The sequence below is a fragment of the Palaemon carinicauda genome, chromosome 6 (genome assembly GCF_036898095.1).
Source record: "Palaemon carinicauda isolate YSFRI2023 chromosome 6, ASM3689809v2, whole genome shotgun sequence".
Taxonomy (NCBI): Eukaryota; Metazoa; Arthropoda; class Malacostraca; order Decapoda; family Palaemonidae; genus Palaemon; species Palaemon carinicauda.
The window spans coordinates 15,204,288-15,224,677 of NC_090730.1; the positions used below are offsets into that span (position 1 = coordinate 15,204,288).

Sequence of the window (20,390 nt, forward strand, 5' to 3'; positions counted from 1 at the left end):
ATATATATATATATATATATATATATATAGTATGCTTATTCTGATGAGACTAGAAAGAAAGATTGATGAAAAGCTGAGAGATGAACTTCAGGATTCAGAAAAGGTGGAAGGTGTCCTGACCAAATCTTCATTTTGAGACATGCTGTTCAACAATGCGTAGAATATAGAATTAACTTTTAATGGCGTTTGTAGACTATGCAAAAGCCTTTGATAGTGTGCACCGGCTAATTTTGTGGAGAGTCTGTTATTATGGAATTCCTCTTAAATATGTAAATTTAATTATGTCTCTTCTTGAGCATAGAAAACGCAAAGTTAATGTTAATGGAGTCCTATCAAATGAATTTCCAATGAACAGTGGAGTTCTCCAAGGGAATGTGTTGTCACCTATGTTGTTATCCTCCTCGTGAATTTTGTAATGCGTAGAACAAACTGTTGGAGATGGTGGAGAAGGATTGGATTGGTGATAGTAAATTAGAAGGCCTAGAGTATGCTGATGATGCTGCTCTTATTAGCAGAACACCACGGGGTTTGCCATGCTTGCTTACCCGACTGTATGAAATATTACACGAGGTTAGGCTCAAGATAAATAGAAGAAAGACAGAGATGATGAGAACGGAATATACAATGGAAGATTAAATATCATTGGAAGGAGAAAGGATTAATGAGGTAGAATCATTCAAATGTTTAGGAACAATAATTTCTAATACAAGGTCTGTAGAATTTGAGTTTAATGAAAGATTGAAAAAAGCAAATCAGGCAATGGCTAGGTTAAGTAAAATTTGGAAATCAAATTGCCTGAAACTACAAAAAAGAAATCAGGCTATATGTCAGTTTAGTGAGATCGGTGTGTTACTGTATGGACATGAGTCGTGGTATGAAAATGAAACAATCTCAAACAGATTTAGTAGATATGAGAACAAAACCGTCAGAAGAATATTGGGATTTAAATGGCAGGACAGGATTAGAAATTAAAATATAAGAGAGATTACTCGAGTGCCATATATGAATGAGATCATGTTGAGGGGTAGATGGAGATGGTTTGAGCATGCTCTTCACACTTCTCAAGAGAGATTAGTTCACCAAACATTTAACTGGGCTCCGCAAGGTACTAGAAGAGTTAGAAGACCAAGGCCTACATGGCTAAGGACTATGAAGCGCGAAGTAGGATATGATGAATGGAGAAGTATTGAATTAAAACCTCAAGGTAAAGACGGCTGGCGAAATCTAACCGAGGCCCTTTGCGTCAATAGGCATAGGTATACACACACACACACACACACACACACACACACACACACACACACACATATATATATATATATATATATATATATATATATATATATATATATATATATATATATATATATATATGGTACCCACCAAACACCCATTCCTATGTCACAGGGATAGTAATGTATTCCTAGTGAAATCCGTCGAGCCATGAGAGGTGGGTGGTGTTTTTAACATGATCTAGGATATTGTAAATGCCCACGCAAATTTGGTTGTCCAAATTTATAACAATGTTGGTGTACCTTCTAGAATCAATTTCCACCTTTATAATACCATTTCCAACCAAATTAGAAAAATCGGTTAACTTCTCAACTGTTGAAAAAATTCTCTATATTCTCAGAAATTAATTTTTCTCAAAACTTTTATTTTCTTATTTTTTGGTGTTGTTTTTCTCGGGGTAGGCCTATGTATAATTTTGATTCCTTCACGAAACTTATAGTTATTTATGGTTAGAATTTATGATTAACGGCGCTGTGATTTAGTTCGGAATATGAAATTATGGTGTTATTTAATCTCGACTTATGAAATAAGGAATATCGAATTATTCTGATCTCATTATCTTCCCGATTCATTTCTGGAGAGCCTCCAATTGGCTCTCATTCAAGTGGGTGCCAATTACTTGTTAGCTATAATTAGGGCATTCTTGAATTAATTGTTCTTCCTTACATTAATATTTGTAAATATAATATTATTTCCTAAAGTAATCTTTGATGAGAATTCAAAGGTCTATTTTAGAGCATATTCGTTGCATCTTGATTCAATAAATCTATTTTCCTCAATGCTTATTTATGCATTAATGTTATCGCTTATCGAAAAGAATGTTTCGTTTTTACCTTTTTTATCGTAAAAGACATAAGGATTTGGTAAACTTCAACTTTTTTCCTTGTGTTGTAGGCATTTTTAAATTATAGAACGATCTAGGCCTATGCATTGTTTAGGAAGCATCGTCAGTTTGAAATTCACTATTTTTCTTTCTTCTAACAAAAGAAATAGAAACATTATTTGGATAATTAAATCATCTCTTTGATTGACGTCAATAATTTATTCAAAACTGCATTATATATTACTGTTTTCAAGGTATAAAGTAATGTAATATCAACTTTTTGCTATATATCTTTTATCATGGATGTCGGGTGGGGGTTGTGTGGAGAGAAGTGGCAATCGAACCTAACGCAAAGCAATCTAATCTATTTTCACAGAAGGCAATTTAAATAAAGAAATTTATATTAAGGAAAACCTAAGTCTTTGCAACATCAAATCATTGTAAGCAATGCAAAAGCTAACATATGAGGAGGTGAAAGGGAAAGATTTTAATTAAATCAATTTAATCAAACGTGACTAGTGAATTACCACTTGCTAATAAATGGAGAACACGTACCATACATGGTAATCATATCTTTGGTGTTAAAAATCTTTACTTTTATGATTTACATTTCCTTAAAGTATATCCTGGCAACAGATTACAATTTGTTTTGGGGATGGTAAATCTCCCATAACTGCCAAAATTGATAAGTCTGATAATTGAATTAGTGGAGAGTCGAACTGATACGCTATCGAAATCACTCATCGATTATGCTTAGATTTTCTGTGCTGAGCTCATCAGTCATTTATAAAATGAAAAAAAAAAAGGAAAAAAAAAAACTAGCCATGATTTTTCATCGTTTCATATATTTCATCTTTAATTAAATCTATAGCATATGTCCGATAAAAACACAGTGATAACAGAAAGATAATAAAAGAGATAAATTACTCTATGATACGGCAAACGCCTAGAGCATAACCTTTCACAATACACTAAGTGAACGCAGCCTATTGTGAAGGTCAAACTGATTTGACGTGGAGTTATGAACACGTTGCATGTGATGTCCTCTTCGTTGATTGGTCAATTGCCCTTTTGAAGTTCAGGAATGCTTACGTCGCCAAAGAAACCGATAAACATCTAGGTTGCGTTCAGGCAGGCAAAATGGGAATGCTTGACGGTGGGCCGTTTGTCGACAGCATTTGTTCGATGGAAAATTGAGCAGACTTGATTAAGTTTGAGAAAGTTTCAGTGCATAAGATGCACTTAAAGAAACATCAATTGCAAACACAAACGCGCACTTATATTTTTTTAGGATGCACATGTATGTATGTATGTATGTATGTAGGCCTATGTATGTATGTATGTATGTATGTATGTATGTATGTATGTATGTATGTAGGCCTATGTATGTAGGCCTATGTATGTATGTATGTATGTATGTATATATGTAGATCTAGAAAACTTAGAACTCGGGTACTGATTTTCTAACATCAATATGTTTTTTTTTTCTTTTTGCATGCACGTGAAAAAAATCCCCATATATATTTTTCTAAGATATTTAGTAGGCAAAACTAATGGAAAGATCCATCCAGCGACTTGTTCTATTCGTTAAATTTCCTCTTAATTCACCAAAAAGTTTTTGACGTTATAAATTAATTTCTTATGATGCAACAAAATCTCGGGTTTGACAAAATCTCCAGCACCACGACCCTGGAACAGGGAAAATTGGCATCTCATCTGTGTTTATTTATTACGGACAGGAAATAGTGTAGCATTTCTTCAGTTTATAATATACTATTTTATTAGTGCTACTTAAATTTCTTTACTCGTATTAAATATACGATTAAATAGTCCATCAATCGACCTACGTTGTAAACCCATTCATATTTAAACAGGCCGCGTATTTATTGAACCAATGGGCAGAAACCACGGTTGGTTTTACGGAGAGCTTTGAAAAACAAAAGCAAATCGGATCAAGAGATTTTCGTCTGCTATATGTGCCAGAATCTTCTTCTAAAGAGGATCAGAATAGCATTAAAACTGCTGTATTTATCCTAGAAGAAGTCAGTGTTGTTGTTATCTTCCATCTATTCAGATGTAATACCTGTCAACTCTTAAAAATGACGATATTTAGTAGTCATAAGAAAACTGCCTATTCGTTATGGATTATTTTTCTGACGTTAGATTTCGATATATGGGGTAAGTAAGACTTTTATACTGTATGTCATTTTATTTTTATCAGGAATTTTCACGTGTAACTATGTGAGTAAGAGCAGACTTTTTTTCCCCACGTTAGGCCATCTCTTCTTACCAATGGTATCTTTCCTCTGACAAAGCGTCTCAAAATTACCCAAGCATTTAGATTAGTTAATCAGCTAATAATGTATTTGGCAAATTATCCCAACATCTTTCTTATCTAAGAGTCAAGGATTCTGGTTTAAGTCAGGCTTGGCTTTACACAATAATTAACGTCGGAATTTTCCTTAATATTTTGGTAACATTATATAACATTGCAATAAAGGTTTTGTAGAAAATAAGATGAAAATAAGTTTCAGGAAATAAGATTTTAGTGTATTTTGTGGTGTTTTTGACGTTTTTAATAATTATGTCTGACTGAAATCCATAGTTTTTGAGTTATGGTAGGTCAATAACTGAAATGTGATGGGTTTGCACCAAGTATTCTCTTCAATTACGTTTGAAACACCTTGAAATATAACGTGTACGAGTCGAATTGTGATTTTTAAATGAACGGTTTTAAACTTTGTTGTTTCCACCATTCATCATCATGAAAAACCAGACATCATGATACAAAAGTTACCTTAATCAAAACACAGTAAAAGTAATTAAACAGTCATAACACTGATGCCTCTGGGGGTGATGTATATTAGCGGCCACCTGGATGTATTATTGTGTGTAAGTTAAAATACGGTAGTGTAATGGGGGTCGCCGGCGGCCGTTAGTCCCCCCATTAAGTAAATAGGTAAGGACACGGCTTGTAATTAGGTTAGGGGGGAAAGTTTAAGTTAGTTGATGTCTATTTTTAATCAATGTGTGAGGAACTGGCCGCTGATGAACAAAGGCTCTTGCCTCTGTTCACCAGGACTTTGACGCATAAAAAGCGTGATTTTTCTATCCCAGTTTCTAGGGGGTTGTTCATAGCCTTGTTCATCGTACTACAAATACCTCCTTACTTGATTTAGCGTATTCACCTGTATGTTGGTGTATCCAATAAACACGTGATTATTTACTGATTTTAGTTCTGTTGTAGCTTCCTTCACTTGCTAATAAACATTATCTCATTGTTCCTATGTCTTGCCAAGTAGAATATGTTTCGCTACGGAGGTTAACCCCGTTGACTAGTATTTTAGTGGTATTGGTCAGTTTCTCCCACGTGCATAGAAAATGGAAATTTCCTTCCCATTTCCTAGTTGTTCGCTAGATGTAGCCATCGTACTACGAAACCCGTGTCCATTGTTCTGCAAAATCACTATGCAAGAACACTACCTAACCTAACCTGCAAGCCGTGTATTTACCTGACGGGCTGACGTCCCATGCGACCCTATTTAGACTGCTGTATTTTTAGCTTAGCCTGTGTTTGATTCGCAACCCTCTTCACTCCTAGCAAGTAACATAACCATATTTCGTAAACAAAATCTATTTTACAAGTAATAAGAAAGTTTACAGTTGCCCCAACGAATTACATTCATCCCCTGAATATATATTAACAGAAACAATATAGCTGTACTTTACTTACATTATTCAGTCGCTAAAATTGGAATCTATGGAATTTATCTTTCTGAGGGTCAACTTCTTGTTTTTTGGTGGTGATGTTGGGACGGACCAGGACTTCCGGAATCACTGATATTGAGTGGGTAAACACTCTTGTCTAATTCAAGCAAGGCCTTTAGTTTACCACCAGTATCCTTTGAATAGTGTTTTTGAATAATGTACATAGCAAAGTAGCCATCATACAAATGTTTCTGTCTCAAATTTCTGTAGTACAGACTCGCCACAGCGATTTAATTGTATTGGTGTGTACACTGGGATCATCCGGACTCACAAAATTAATGCTTTAAGTAACAGTGCAGTGTCTAAGAAATTTATCCTCATTATAACTGCAGTACAGTATAGGCTAAGTCTTCCAACAGTCTGAAATATTGGTAGTTTCAGGATAAATTAATTCTAGTAACATCAGGGTCAATATCTTATCCAAACAATCCTTAACAACCCTGAAGAAAGACTAAACTTGTTTCCCGGTCTATCCTGCCGAATAGCCATTTACCATCAACCCTGCTACCAACGTTGTATTTCCGTTTTCCGAACTTACTCTCGTCTATCTCTACTCTATGATATGTCCTGGTCCGCTAGTCTTCCGGCTCTCCATCGTTACAATGTACACACACACACACACACACACACACACACACACACACACACACATCCTGGCAGAAGTTGTACCAGTCCATAAGTGTATGTGATGCAAAATCTTTGTAGAAAGGCTGAATCATGTTCTGAGATATACTACAGTATATGGAAAGCAGGCTAAAATGATAAACATATCGTAAGATAGTTTGGATTGTAAAAAAACTTCATGTTTAGGAGCAATCTTCTTACATCGCAAACTATTAGAACACCCCCCAAAAAACATGGGTTTGCTATTGTGCTTTGATTTTCCATCGTAATTTTAATGCATTTCACTAGAACGACACGTAGAACAAACACTGGAATAATTCCCCAGGAACCCTATCTCATACACATAAGATGTAAATTCATTGCTCTTGGCAAACTTTACAATCCTTACATTTTTTGGATTAATTGAATTATAAAATGATTCAGAAGTATTTTTGCCTTCTTTCTGATATGTTGCCATCTTTGTGTGTTGTGAGCTAAGAATGAGTATCTCCAACCCATGATTGATGCTCCCATTACCTTGTTTGAATTTTTGAAATATCGGATTCTGTTTGGATAAAAAAAAAGCCCTTCAGCTATTTCCCAGGTCAAGCAGTGTCCAATTAGGTTTTGCAAATTTCCGCGACCGCCAGTTAATTTAGTATTCCGCTGCTTAACCGCTGCTGAATTGATCTAGACATCTACAGTGAATTCTAGAAAGTACAGGAGAGAGAGAGAGAGAGAGAGAGAGAGAGAGAGAGAGAGAGAGAGAGAGAGAGAGAGAGAGAGAGAGAGAGAGAGAGAGAGAGAGTGTCAGGGTACAGAACTCGTATGACATAAATTTCACGGTAGTTTTGAAAGTTTTCAAAATAATTCTATTTCTATTTAGAACATTGTGGAAAATTTTAAATTCTATAAAAGTTTACAACAGATTTGAAAATAAGGGACTTATGTGGCAGGGCAGTCATCATACATAAACCCTGCGTTATTGTATTTACAGTACCTAATTTATTACTTAGTTCAGATGGTTTTTTCTTTGCTGTAGCTCGCTTCACTTGCAATTTAACATTACAGTATCTCATTGTTCCAATGCTCTGGCCTTAATCATGGTTTCAGACCTTAATCATTTAAGGAAGTCACTGCATTGCTATTTAGTAAGGCTTATTTTCTTAACATGAAATTATGGAAACCCCTTATGAAAATATTTTATCATTATTAGATAATTTTTTAGAATGACAGTTGTAACATATTTCCTTTTCTTTTTCAGAAGTGAAATGTACGAGTGTAGCGGAAGTAGATCGTCATTTGCAAATGGGTGTGCAAATGCTGGCAAAGGGTCAGCTCCATGATGCTCTCTCACATTTTCATGCTGCAATAGGTACTATTGATATGATTTTTAATATAATGATAATTGAAATACAGATGCTTCTTATGTAATGTATTCTCTATACCCTAAGATATGTTACTTTAAAGTGTGGTAATACTTCAAGATAAATAGGCTTGAACACAGAGAGCAGTTCTTGCTGGATTTTTTTCTTCATGAAAGATATGCTGTACAGTATGTTAACATGTTACTAACCTGCTCATGTACTTACAGATGGTGACCCAAATAATTATTTGAGTTACTATCGACGAGCGACAGTATACCTTGCCCTCGGTCGCTCCCGACCAGGTCTACAAGATTTGGATGAAGTCATTAGACTCAAACCTGACTTTACTGCAGCTAGAGCGCAAAGAGCTGGAGTTCTAGTCAAATTGGGTAGACTTGAAGAAGCTCATATTGACCTTGAACACGTGGTAAGTAAGATTATCAAATGTGAATGTTCATTTACAATACTTTTTTCCCATGGGGCTTACTACTATTTCCAGTTTACCATACTACATTGGCACTGGTAATCCTGGAATCTATTATGCCAGATAACTCAAGATCAGTCAGTCGCCATCCTGTACAATAATGTTCTGCAAGTACAGTAGTGATATATAACCTTGGTCCCTTGTTGCACTCTTCATCTATCCCTTATACTTCTTATCCATTTTCTTATCAAATGTCTACTTTATTCTACTCCCATTTGATATGACGATGAATAATCAAAGATTCAGTTTATGGGGAATGTTTCTATAACCACATTTAAGGTAAAGTTGGTTAACATAAACTACCTCACCTTTAAAACCATTACATGCAGTGATGTGATCAGACAAATTGACAGCCTTTTAAGGACCATAGAAGTAGTTATGTTTGAGTCGTACAGTTGGCCTACCTTCTCTGTAAATGCATGGTTCCAAAACCCCCTCGCATAAACTAAAACCAATGAGGTTCAGGACACATGAAATTATGGGAATCTACACCATATGGGTTGATATCTTGAAACCCTACTTAAACGTAAACTACAGCTTGGAAAAAAAAAAAAAAACGTAACATTAGTAAAATTTGAAAATTCTACCTTTCTCAGACATTGCCAACACTCGCCTAAACCTTGATTCTTCTTGCCTGATGTACCATTCCCTCTAGGCATGTACAATTTTCATTTTACTCTTATAAGTGTGCTATCTATAGTGTAGACGAAATAATTTTGTGATGAGTAGAGTATAAAGAGAGGCATATAACAAGATTTCAAATTGGCCATCCATGTCAGAAATTCAAGGTCTGAGAGTATATTTATATCTCGGTGTAGAGCTTGCAACAAAGTAAGAGGATTAAAGTGTTGAGAGATGTGGTATACATGACGTCAAGGTTGTGGATGTCTGAGTGATGAGGATCTTCGATAGATGAGAGTTTGGAAACTTCAAGTATTGTTTTAAAATACTGTAATTGGAACAGGAAGTTGATTCTCTAACTTTATGAGTTTTGTCAAAATTATCATTCAAGTATGATAAAGGTGAGTTTCCAGTGTAAAATCATATACTAGTACAGTGAAATTTTCCAGTGGTATATCGTTGTCTGCTGCTGCTTTTTTGCTATTTGATGATTTTACTTTCAAAATCTTTGTGAATCAGTCTTTCTCTGGTCTTTAACGAGTTTTTCAACACAATCTATCACATCTGTTAAGCCTCGTCACTGTGCTCCCTTGCTTTCACAAGGATTTTTCTCTCTAGATAGTGAAAAGGCCTAAGTCATTTACCTCTTGAGGCCATGGATTTTACCAAACGCGCGAGTTCCTTAATTATTTCTATAGCATAGATGCACCTTATGTTCTCCAGGTTTATTTGTCATAGCTATAGTGTTGTTTTATGAGGAAAGAAGCTCAACTCTGGATTCTCTTGTTCATACATGATGGAATCAGGATGGCTGAGAGAATTTTCAGCTATGAGAAGAATGTTGAAATGGAATCCTTTCCAAGTATTTTTTTTACTTCATAGGTAGAGCATTTCATAAGCTACCCCAGTAAAATAATTGCCATCACCCAAGTCCTCTGGTTTTGTTGCAAAAACTCTGGTTGAAAGTAATTTTGATTCTCTACTATGATCTTGTGTACTTGGCCCATTTTTATTGTGTGAGCACATACACTAATTTTGAGTGATCCTTATCCATGTAAAATATAGTATCTATAGTAATGGTATAAAAATTGTGAATAACTTACTGTAATTAATTTCAATGTACGATAATGCCTCAAGATACAAAATTAATTAGTTCCGGAGTGGCTTTCGTTTCGTTATTTTTTTCATATGAGTAACGTTTTACATGTAAATCGCATAATTCGTTCCAAACCGTACAAAAACACCCCATTAAATTTTCAATATTAATCTTACCCGATAATCATGTAGCTGTCAACTCCGTTGCCCGACAGAATTCTACGGAAGGGATACGCCAGCGATCACTATACTAGAAGGGGGTGTACTCACCAGCGCCACCTGTGGCCAGGTACTGCAGTACTTCTTGTTGACACCACCTCAATTTTTCCTCTGTCGTGCTTCCGGCAAGACCTACATGGATACGCTTATAATTTTGGAGTCTTGTTCACGGTTTTTGGTGAAGTATTGCTCTAAGATTTCAGCTTTCGCTATACTGGAAACTTGTCTATTAGCTTAGATAGCTTTTATATTGATTTGATTAATGGTTAACGATCTTTTGCTTTAATTGGAATCCCCCTTGACTGTTCTTTGATTCAAGATGTCCGACCTTTCTCAAGCTCCTCCCCAAAGACGATGTAGGACTTGTATTAGGCGTATTCCGAAGGCCTCGGTTGATCCTCACACCGTTTGTTCCGACTGTAGGGGAAAATCCTGTCAGTTGGAAGATCGATGTGAGGAATGCGCCGGACTTTCGGAACTTGATTTTGTTCGATTCCTCAAGTATACCACTAAGTTAGAGAGAGAGAGAGTTAGGAGGAGTTCGGCTCGCTCTTCGCTTTATTCCTCACCCCATGATCCTCAACCTTTTCCTCCCCCTGTAGTGGCTACCCCCGAACCTACTATTTGTGCTCAGCCTGATATGTCTGATGTTTTACGTGCCATTCAGGCTTTAGGTGATAAAGTGGAGTCGGTAGTGAGTGACCACAAGTTCCTCTTGGCGGACGTCAAGGAACTTAAAGTGAAAAGTGCAGTGGGAAGTGGTAGTGCCAGTGCTGTGCCGAGTGCTAGTGTCAGTGTCAGTGTTGTGCGTGAGGGTACTTCTGTGCGTGCCAGTCGTCCTCCCAGTCCGGGACCTCTTGCAAGCTCCCAAGCCCAGGGGAGAAGCAATGTCGAAGGGCAAAAGGGTTCGGCAGGCCTTGATCGGCGCACAGAAGTATCCTCGGTGGTTGCGGGCGTATCTTACAGAGATCGTCACTTCCACTCTCAGACGATTGAGCCTTTATTTTCCTCGTCTGCAGAATTTTCGGGGAGAAAACGCTGGACTCAGGTCTCAAGACCTCTTAGGCGTAAAGTCCAGACCTCACGAGTTCAACAGCCCGGATGTAGCCATTGGGCTAGCTCTGACTCGCCGCAGTCATCAGGTGACTGCACACCTCCTAAGAGAGGTAAGGCGATGCCTCAACAGACCTCAACTTCTGTTAAGGCTTTGCCTCAACAGACCTCATCGTCTGTTGATCCCAAGATGGCTTTGCTGCAGTCCATGCAGTCGCAGCTTGCGGTCTTAATGCGTGAGTTTCAGGCAGAGAAGGTTACACCTCCTCCTGCGAGCGCTCCTCCTCCTCTCCGCAGTCCAGTCTGCCAGACGTACGAAGTTGAGGTTCCTCAAGCTACCTCCATGCGTGAGCTACCGCGTTGGGAGTTGCCAGTTACCAGCGTTGTGCAGCAACCTCCACCTTCCTTGAGGCAGGAATCTCTTACCACGCTACAACCTCCTCAACAATGGGGACAGGAGTCTTATGCCTTACAACCTCTTGAGGTACGACAACCTCTACCATCCTTGAGGCAGCCACCTCAGCTCTCGCAGCTGCTACCTCCACTTTCCTCGAGGCGAGAACCTCAACTCTCGAGGCAAGCACCTCAAGAACCTCAACTCGTGAGACAGGAGCCGCGTTCTGCGCAGCCGCCACCTCAACTCTCGCAGCTCACACCTCAAGAACCTCAACTCGTGAGACAGGAATCTCTTACTACGCAACCACCTCAACCCTTGAAGCAAGCGCAACTCTTGAGACAGGAACCTCATGCAATGAGTCAGCCACCTCAACGCATGCATCTACCACCTTCTCCTCTACTTGACCAGTCTTTGCAGCCTGAACCTCAGGTTTTACTACAGTCGCCTCTCACCACACTTGCTCCTCAAACCTCCGCAGAACCTCCTTCATCCCAGCCTCATGACTTTGTCATTACCAGCCCTCATCCTCTTCAACAGAGACTTGAGGATGAGACCGCAAGTGTTTATGCACCCGCTTGTCAGGATTCTGCTGTTCAGCATACCGCTGTAACTTTACCTCTCGCTTCTCAACACTCAGGTGATGAGGTTTCTGAGGAGGAAGCTGCGCACCTAGATGATCCCTCTTCGGACGTGGAGGAACCCAAGTCGTTACCACCCTCCATTGACTTTCGCAAGGTCCTGGCTCTTTTCAGAGAGGTTTACCCGGATCATTTTGTTTCTGCTACCCCTCGCTCTCCTCCATCAGAGTTTTCTCTAGGCATGCAACCTGTTAAGTCGGCCTACACTAAGCTCGTCTTTGCTAGATCCTCTAAGAGAGCTTTAAGAATGTTAGGGGATTGGTTGCAGTCCAAACAGCAACTAGGGAAGACTTCATTTATGTTTCCTCCTACTAAGCTGACTTCTAAGGCGGGCGTATGGTATGCCACAGGAGAGGAACCAGGCTTGGGAATCCCTGCCTCTGCCCAGGCTGACTTCTCAAGTTTGGTTGACTCTCCACGTAGATCGGCTATGAGGCGCTCTAAGGTCTGCTGGACCTTTTCCGACTTAGACCACTTCTTAAAGGGTGTCTTTCGCGCCTTTGAGATTTTCAATTTTCTCGACTGGTGCCTGGGGGCCTTGAGCAAGAAGACTGCCCCTTCTGACAAGGACTCGGCCATGCTTATAATGTCCTGTATGGATAAAGCAATTCGCGATGGGTCCGGCGAACTTGCCTCCATGTTTGTTTCGGGAGTACTCAAGAAAAGGGAACAACTTTGCACTTTCCTTTCCACTGGTATCACCTCTTGTCAAAGGTCTCAGTTACTTTTTGCTCCGCTTTCTAAGTTCCTGTTTCCTGAGGAGCTTATCAAGGAATTGTCTGCGGCCCTTATTCAGAAGGACACTCATGACCTTGTGGCCTCTTCAGCTCATAAGGCTAAGGTTGCTCCTTCGGTTCCTAGATCTTACCGCACCCCAGTGGCCGATACTCCTGCTACAAGATTTATTCCGCCCTTTCGTGGCAGAGCCCCCAGCCGAGGAAGTACCCGTCCAGACGCTTTCAGGGGCAGGTCTAAGAAAGGTCCCAAGCCTTCGAAAGGCAAACACTGACTCTCCTCCTCTCCAGACAGCAGTAGGAGCCAGACTCAAGATCTTCTGGCAAGCTTGGGAAAGAAGAGGTGCAGACGCCCAGTCTGTCAAGTGGCTAAGGGAGGGTTACAGGATACCATTTTGCCGCAATCCCCCTCTGACCACTTCTCCCATCAACCTCTCTCCCAACTACAAGGAAAAGGACAAGAGGCTAGCGTTACACCAGGAGGTGTCGCTCCTGTTACAGAAGAAGGCAGTGGTGATAGTCCGGGACCATCAATCCCCGGGCTTCTACAACCGTCTCTTTCTGGTGGCCAAGAAGACAGGAGGTTGGAGACCGGTGCTGGACGTCAGTGCGCTCAATGCTTATGTCTCCAAGCAGACGTTCACTATGGAGACGACGAAGTCGGTCCTGGCAGCGGTCAGGCAGGAGGACTGGATGGTCTCGTTGGATCTGAAAGACGCTTACTTTCACGTTCCTATTCATCCAGACTCCCAACCTTTCCTGAGATTCGTTTTTGGAAAGGTTGTGTACCAATTTCAAGCCCTGTGTTTTGGCCTAAGCACAGCGCCTATGGTGTTTACGCGTCTGATGAGGAATATTGCAAAATTCCTCCACTTAGCGGACATCAGAGCCTCCCTTTATTTAGACGACTGGCTGTTAAGAGCCCCCACAAGTCGTCGCTGTCTGGAGAGTCTCAACTGGACTTTGGACTTGATCAAGGAACTGGGTCTTTTGGTCAACTTAGAAAAGTCCCAGCTTATTCCCTCCCAATCCATCGTTTACCTGGGAATGGAGATTCGGAGTCAAGCTTTTCGGGCTTTTCCGTCGGCCCCAAGAATCAGCCAAGCCCTAGAGTGCATTCTGAGCATGCTGAAGAGGAACAGATGCTCGGTGAGACAGTGGATGAGTCTAACAGGGACCCTGTCATCGTTAGCCCTGTTCATCGAGTTAGGGAGACTCCACCTCCGCCCTCTCCAATTCCATCTAGCAGCTCACTGGGACAAGGATTTGACGCTCGAAGCGGTCTCTATTCCTGTCACCAAAGAGATGAAGACTACTCTCATGTGGTGGAAGACCAACATCCTTCTCAAGGAGGGTCTATCGTTAGCGATTCAGACCCCCAATCTTCATCTCTTTTCGGACGCATCAGACTCGGGCTGGGGCGCGACCTTGGACGGACAGGATTGCTCGGGAACATGGAACAAGGAACAGGAAACGCTTCACATCAACTGCAAGGAGCTGCTGGCAGTTCATCTGGCCTTAATGAACTTCAAGTCCCTCCTGCTAAACAAGGTGGTGGAGGTGAACTCCGACAACACCACAGCCTTGGCATACATCTCCAAGCAGGGAGGGACCCATTCGAGGAAGCTGTACGAGATAGCAAGGGACCTCCTCATTTGGTCAAGAAGTCTAAACCTCACACTGGTAACGAGGTTCATTCAGGGCAATATGAACGTCTCAGCAGATCGCCTCAGCAGGAAAGATCAAGTCATCCCCACGGAATGGACCCTTCACAAGAGCGTGTGCAACAGACTTTGGACCTTGTGGGGTCAACCAACGATAGATCTGTTCGCCACCGCCATGACCAAGAGGCTCCCTTTGTACTGTTCCCCAGTTCCAGACCCAGCAGCAGTTCACGTGGATGCTTTTCTGCTGGATTGGTCCCATCTCGACCTATATGCATTCCCGCCGTTCAAGATCATCAACAGAGTCATTCAGAAGTTCGTCTCTCACGAAGGGACACGGCTGACGCTGGTTGCTCCCCTTTGGCCTGCAAGAGAATGGTTCACAGAGGTACTACAATGGCTGGTCGACGTTCCCAGGACTCTCCCTCTAAGAGTGGACCTTCTACATCAACCTCACGTAAAGAAGGTACACCCAAACCTCCACGCTCTTCGTCTGACTGCCTTCAGACTGTCGAAAGACTCGCTAGAGCTAGAGGCTTTTCGAAGGAGGCAGCCAGAGCGATTGCCAGAGCAAGGAGGATATCCACTCGTAGAGTCTATCAATCCAAGTGGGAAGTCTTCCGAAGCTGGTGCAGAGCCAATGCAGTTTCCTCTACCAATACCTCTGTAACCCAAGTTGCTGACTTCCTGTTACATCTTAGGAATGTTAGATCTCTTTCGGCTCCTACGATTAAAGGGTACAGAAGTATGTTGGCTTCAGTTCTCCGCCACAGAGGTTTGGATCTTTCCTCCAACAAGGACCTACAAGACATCCTTAAATCCTTCGAGACTTCTAAAGAACGTCGTTTGTCCACTCCAGGCTGGAATCTAGACGTAGTCTTAAGGTTCCTTATGTCTCCTAGGTTCGAACCTCTCCAGTCAGCTTCCTTCAAAGACCTTACTCTCAAAACTCTTTTCCTCGTCTGCCTTGCGACAGCCAAAAGAGTTAGTGAGGTTCACGCCTTCAGCAAGAACATAGGATTCACATCCGAATCAGCAACATGTTCTTTACAGCTCGGATTTTTAGCTAAAAATGAACTTCCTTCACGTCCTTGGCCTAGATCGTTCGAAATTCCTAGCCTTTCCAACATGGTGGGTAACGAGCTAGAGAGAGTTCTTTGCCCTGTCAGAGCTCTGAAATACTATCTTAAAAGGTCAAAACCTATACGAGGACAGTCAGAGGCCTTATGGTGTGCCATCAAGAAACCTTCGATGCCTATGTCCAAAAACGCAGTTTCGTATTATATAAGGCTTCTGATTAGAGAAGCTCATTCTCACATGAAGGATGAAGACCTTGCTTTGCTGAAGGTAAGGACCCACGAAGTGAGAGCTGTAGCCACTTCGATGGCCTTTAAACAGAACCGTTCTCTGCAGAGTATTATGGATGCAACTTATTGGAGGAGCAAGTCAGTGTTTGCATCATTTTATCTCAAAGATGTCCAGTCTCTTTACGAGAACTGCTACACCCTGGGACCATTCGTAGCAGCGAGTGCAGTAGTAGGTGAGGGCTCAGCCACTACATTCCCTTAATCCCATAACCTTTTTAACCTTTCTCTTGAATGCTTTTATTGTTGTTTTTTGGGTTGTTACGGTAGGCTAAGAAGCCTTCCGCATCCTGTTTGATTTGGCGGGTGGTCAATTCGTTCTTGAGAAGCGCCTAGGTTAGAGGTTGTGTAGAGGTCCTTTAGTATGGGTTGCAGCCCTTTTTACTTCAGCACCTTAGGGTTGTTCAGCCTCCTAAGAGGAACGCTGCGCTCAGTAAGGAAGACGAACTTATTAAAGGCAGAGTAATGGTTCAAGTCGACTTCCTTACCAGGTACTTATAATTTCATTGTTATTTTGAATAACTGATAATATGAAATACGGGATACTTAGCTTACTGATATACATGTACACTGGTTTTTCACCCACCTCCCTGGGTGTGAATCAGCTACATGATTATCGGGTAAGATTAATATTGAAAAATGTTATTTTCATTAGTAAAATAAATTTTTGAATATACTTACCCGATAATCATGATTTAATTGACCCACCCTTCCTCCCCATAGAGAACCAGTGGACCGAGGAAAAATTGAGGTGGTGTCAACAAGAAGTACTGCAGTACCTGGCCACAGGTGGCGCTGGTGAGTACACCCCCTTCTAGTATAGTGATCGCTGGCGTATCCCTTCCGTAGAATTCTGTCGGGCAACGGAGTTGACAGCTACATGATTATCGGGTAAGTGTATTCAAAAATTTATTTTACTAATGAAAATAAAATTTTTATGATAAAGTTATAACCACAATGAAATAAAGCCAAATACATTTGAATTTTTCAATATACCTAACTGTTAATAACTGTGAATTACTGTACCTAGTTATTAGAACATAATTATATGATAAAGAGAAAATAATACAGTATAATACTGTACATATACAAAATATACAGCACCATATGTACTGTACTATTATTGTAGTTACCCTTACTATTGTCTTCGTTGTTGGCATGTACTCGTATCCAAATATCATAGTTTTCAGCCCCAATAGAAGGTTGAATAGTGGAGAGGAGATAGCAGGTTAATTATTGTTAGACTGGTGAGCCTTCTTATGGCTCATAAGACCAATTTGTGCCCTGAATAATTGAGGGCATTGATCATACTGAATTGGGAGGTACATTTTCTATTATGTATAAACTACCCGTTTTTTTCAACTGTCTCATATTTTTAACAGTACACTATTTTATTCTAGGCCTGGCTGGCAAATCACTTTTCGTATCATGAATAATTTTTCGTAATATGAGGCGAAAAATTCTTCACATCTGGTTTTGCATCATAAAAATTTTGTATGCAGAAAAAATCGTATCGAGGTATCACTGTATGTGAAAGTAAATTTTTAACTGGGCTTCAGATAATCTTGTACTTCATTGTTGTTTACAATTTGCAGAGTATCATATATACTCGGCATTCATTTTTAATTTGCAGTTACGGAAAGATCCAGCACATGAAGAAGCTAATCGGTTGTACACTACAATAGAGCCATTGAAGCGAGATATCCTAGAAGCTTATTCCCATGTGAGGACAGGACGCTATAACCACGCAATTCTGATCCTGAAAAATGTTATAGAGGTAAGAAGTATGCTTTAGTTTTTAGTATATTATTTTTTTCCTATGCACTTATCTTTTAAGTAATCAACTGTCCGTGTACTTTTATCTTTGTATTGATGATGGTAAATCATTCTGTTATTCTCTTACAGCACTGCCCATGGGACGCAGCATTACGTGACTTACGTGTAGAGGCATACCAAGCCATCGGGGATGTAATGAGTGCCATTACTGATATAAGGATAACAACTAAACTGACCCAGGACGACACTGAGGGTTATTTAAAGCTGGCAACCCTGTATTACCAAATTGGAGATGTAGAGCAAGGGTTGAAGTGAGTATTGTACTATCAATATAGAGTTTAGGTAGTATATAATATATATTATACAGGATACTGTAGGTAATTTCTGAAAGTCAAACATGTGGTTACTGTATAGGTATGTTTCAAACATTGGTTTTGTAGTCAACAAAATTCCTTGAGGGTAGAAAAAGGGTTTTGAAGCATTTTGCTTTATCCTAAAAGTCTTGGCAAAATTTGATTTGAGGAATTCTAAAAAAGTGAAGTACTTTATATGGTTACTGCATTTTGATATTGAGGATTGAAAAATTGATGAGGTGTGGAAAGATAGGGTAATATTTATACAGAACTTATACAGTTTGTTATATCTGCAAAATGTTGGGATTGGTTGCAATGAATACCCTGCTAATTTCTGTATTGTAAACTTCGGGAGGATTAGTTATACCATAATATACTTTCGGATAACACAAGGTGTAACCAAGACCAATTGATCAAATTGTTTTTTTATGAAAGACTCAAAACTACAAGGAAAAGGATAATGGGCTTCTAAAGAATAATATGACTTTTTCAATATTAATCTTACCCGATAATCATGTAGCTGTCAACTCTGTTGCCGACAGAAATCTACGGTCGGGATACGCCAGCGATCGCTATACAGGTGGGGGTGAACACCACAGCGCCATCTGTGGTCAGGTACTCTAGTACTTCTTGTCAACACCACCTCAATTTTTCCTCTGTCGTGCCTCCGGCTAGACCTACATGGATACGCTGTTGATTCTGGAGTTATTGCTCACGATTTGGTGATGTATTTGCTCTAGAGTTTAGCCTTCGCTATTCAGGAAGCTATATCATTAGCTTAGCAAGTTTTTGGAATTAATTTGATTTAATTGTTGATTTAATTTTGGTACGAAGAGAGTATGAACTGAAGAGAGTATAGACTCTCTTAATTTTGCTTAACAAAGTTATAGATTTATTTTATATCTCTCCGCCTTTTATAGGCCTCTTTGATTAACTTCCTTTTATTATAAACTTATTTAAATTAATTTTTATATTTGTTTATATTCGACCTTTCCTAATAGTAGGCGGTCTTTTCTTGGAACCGAAGTTAATTAACTTTGAGCCCGTCATTTCGTTTTTACCTGTTAACATATTATGCTATTTTAATGTTTTTGAAAGAATTTCTTTGATAGTCTTGTACTGTTTTCAAAGTTGAACTAACGTTTTGTTTTGTCTCTGCAGTTGTTGACGTTCAGAACGTTCAACTTGCGCTCTATCGTTACGATAGAGAGAGAGTCTATCACGGTGTCACGTTGCAGTAAGAGTAAACCGATTCTAGCGTTTTGTTCATTCTTTCTTAGCTTAAATGGTTCTATTCTAATAAAGGAACTTTTTATTTGGGAAACCTTTCAGTTTTTTTCCTTTAACAATAATATGTTTTAACGATATATATAATTGGGCTCTTCTCTCAGGTGCTAAGTCAAGAGAGAGAGAGAGAGAGATAGAGACGGAGGGAGAGAGAGGAGGATAAACGTTTCGTTCAAGCGGGTAACGTTGTTATCGTTTTTGTTCTTCTCCCTAGTCTCTTTAGGGGAAGAAGGTAAACGTTTCTAGAGTTTTATTCTTGTTCTCAGACTTTATGCGGTGAGAGATTTTAAACGTAGTTTATTTGATCTAGTGTTTAATCTCTTTTCCAGCCACTGAATTATTTATCTTTCATTATGTTTTTCTGTTACATTGTAATACTGTTTTCGCAATTACTAACTTTTAATGAAGGATAGAATTGCGTGTTTCAGGTACAAACCACTTAAAGTTTCGAGTTCAGTGAAATAAGTGCAAACAGAAAATCAAAAGTGATAAAGTGATAAGCGCAAAGTTTTACAGTGTTGCGTTCGAGGGTTCGTCTGTTCGTGCCAGTTGTTCGCCTAGTCTGGGACCTCTTACAAGCTCCCAAGCCCAGGGGAGAAGTAATGTCGAAGGACTTATGGGTTCAGCAGGCCTTGATCGACGAACAGACGTTTCCCTCCGTGGTTTCGGGTGTAACCAACTCACGTAGCCGACGTGATCACCCCACCCACACAAAGACGAGAGAGCCCATTTATTCCTCGTCTGCGGAAGAGGTTTCTCGCAGAAACCATGGACCAAATCTTGCAGCTTTTAAGTGCAAGTCGGTCCCTTCCGCGCAAGTCCAACTCCTAGGTGGTGCCATTAGCACTGGG

At 40.0% G+C, this 20,390-nt stretch overlaps 1 protein-coding gene across 1 annotated transcript in view; it reads left to right on the forward strand.

Annotated features, from left to right (window-relative positions):
* The first annotated feature begins 4,136 nt into the window (after window positions 1–4,136).
* The window catches only part of P58IPK (dnaJ homolog subfamily C member P58IPK), a 59,928-nt gene continuing 43,674 nt past the window's right edge, over window positions 4,137–20,390 (forward strand). The window contains exons 1-5 of the mRNA XM_068374997.1: window positions 4,137–4,294; window positions 7,752–7,862; window positions 8,082–8,281; window positions 17,757–17,900; window positions 18,029–18,210. Of these exons, the coding sequence (XP_068231098.1) occupies window positions 4,216–4,294; window positions 7,752–7,862; window positions 8,082–8,281; window positions 17,757–17,900; window positions 18,029–18,210 (716 nt within the window). The 5' untranslated portion in view covers window positions 4,137–4,215. The remainder of the gene's footprint in view (window positions 4,295–7,751; window positions 7,863–8,081; window positions 8,282–17,756; window positions 17,901–18,028; window positions 18,211–20,390) is intronic.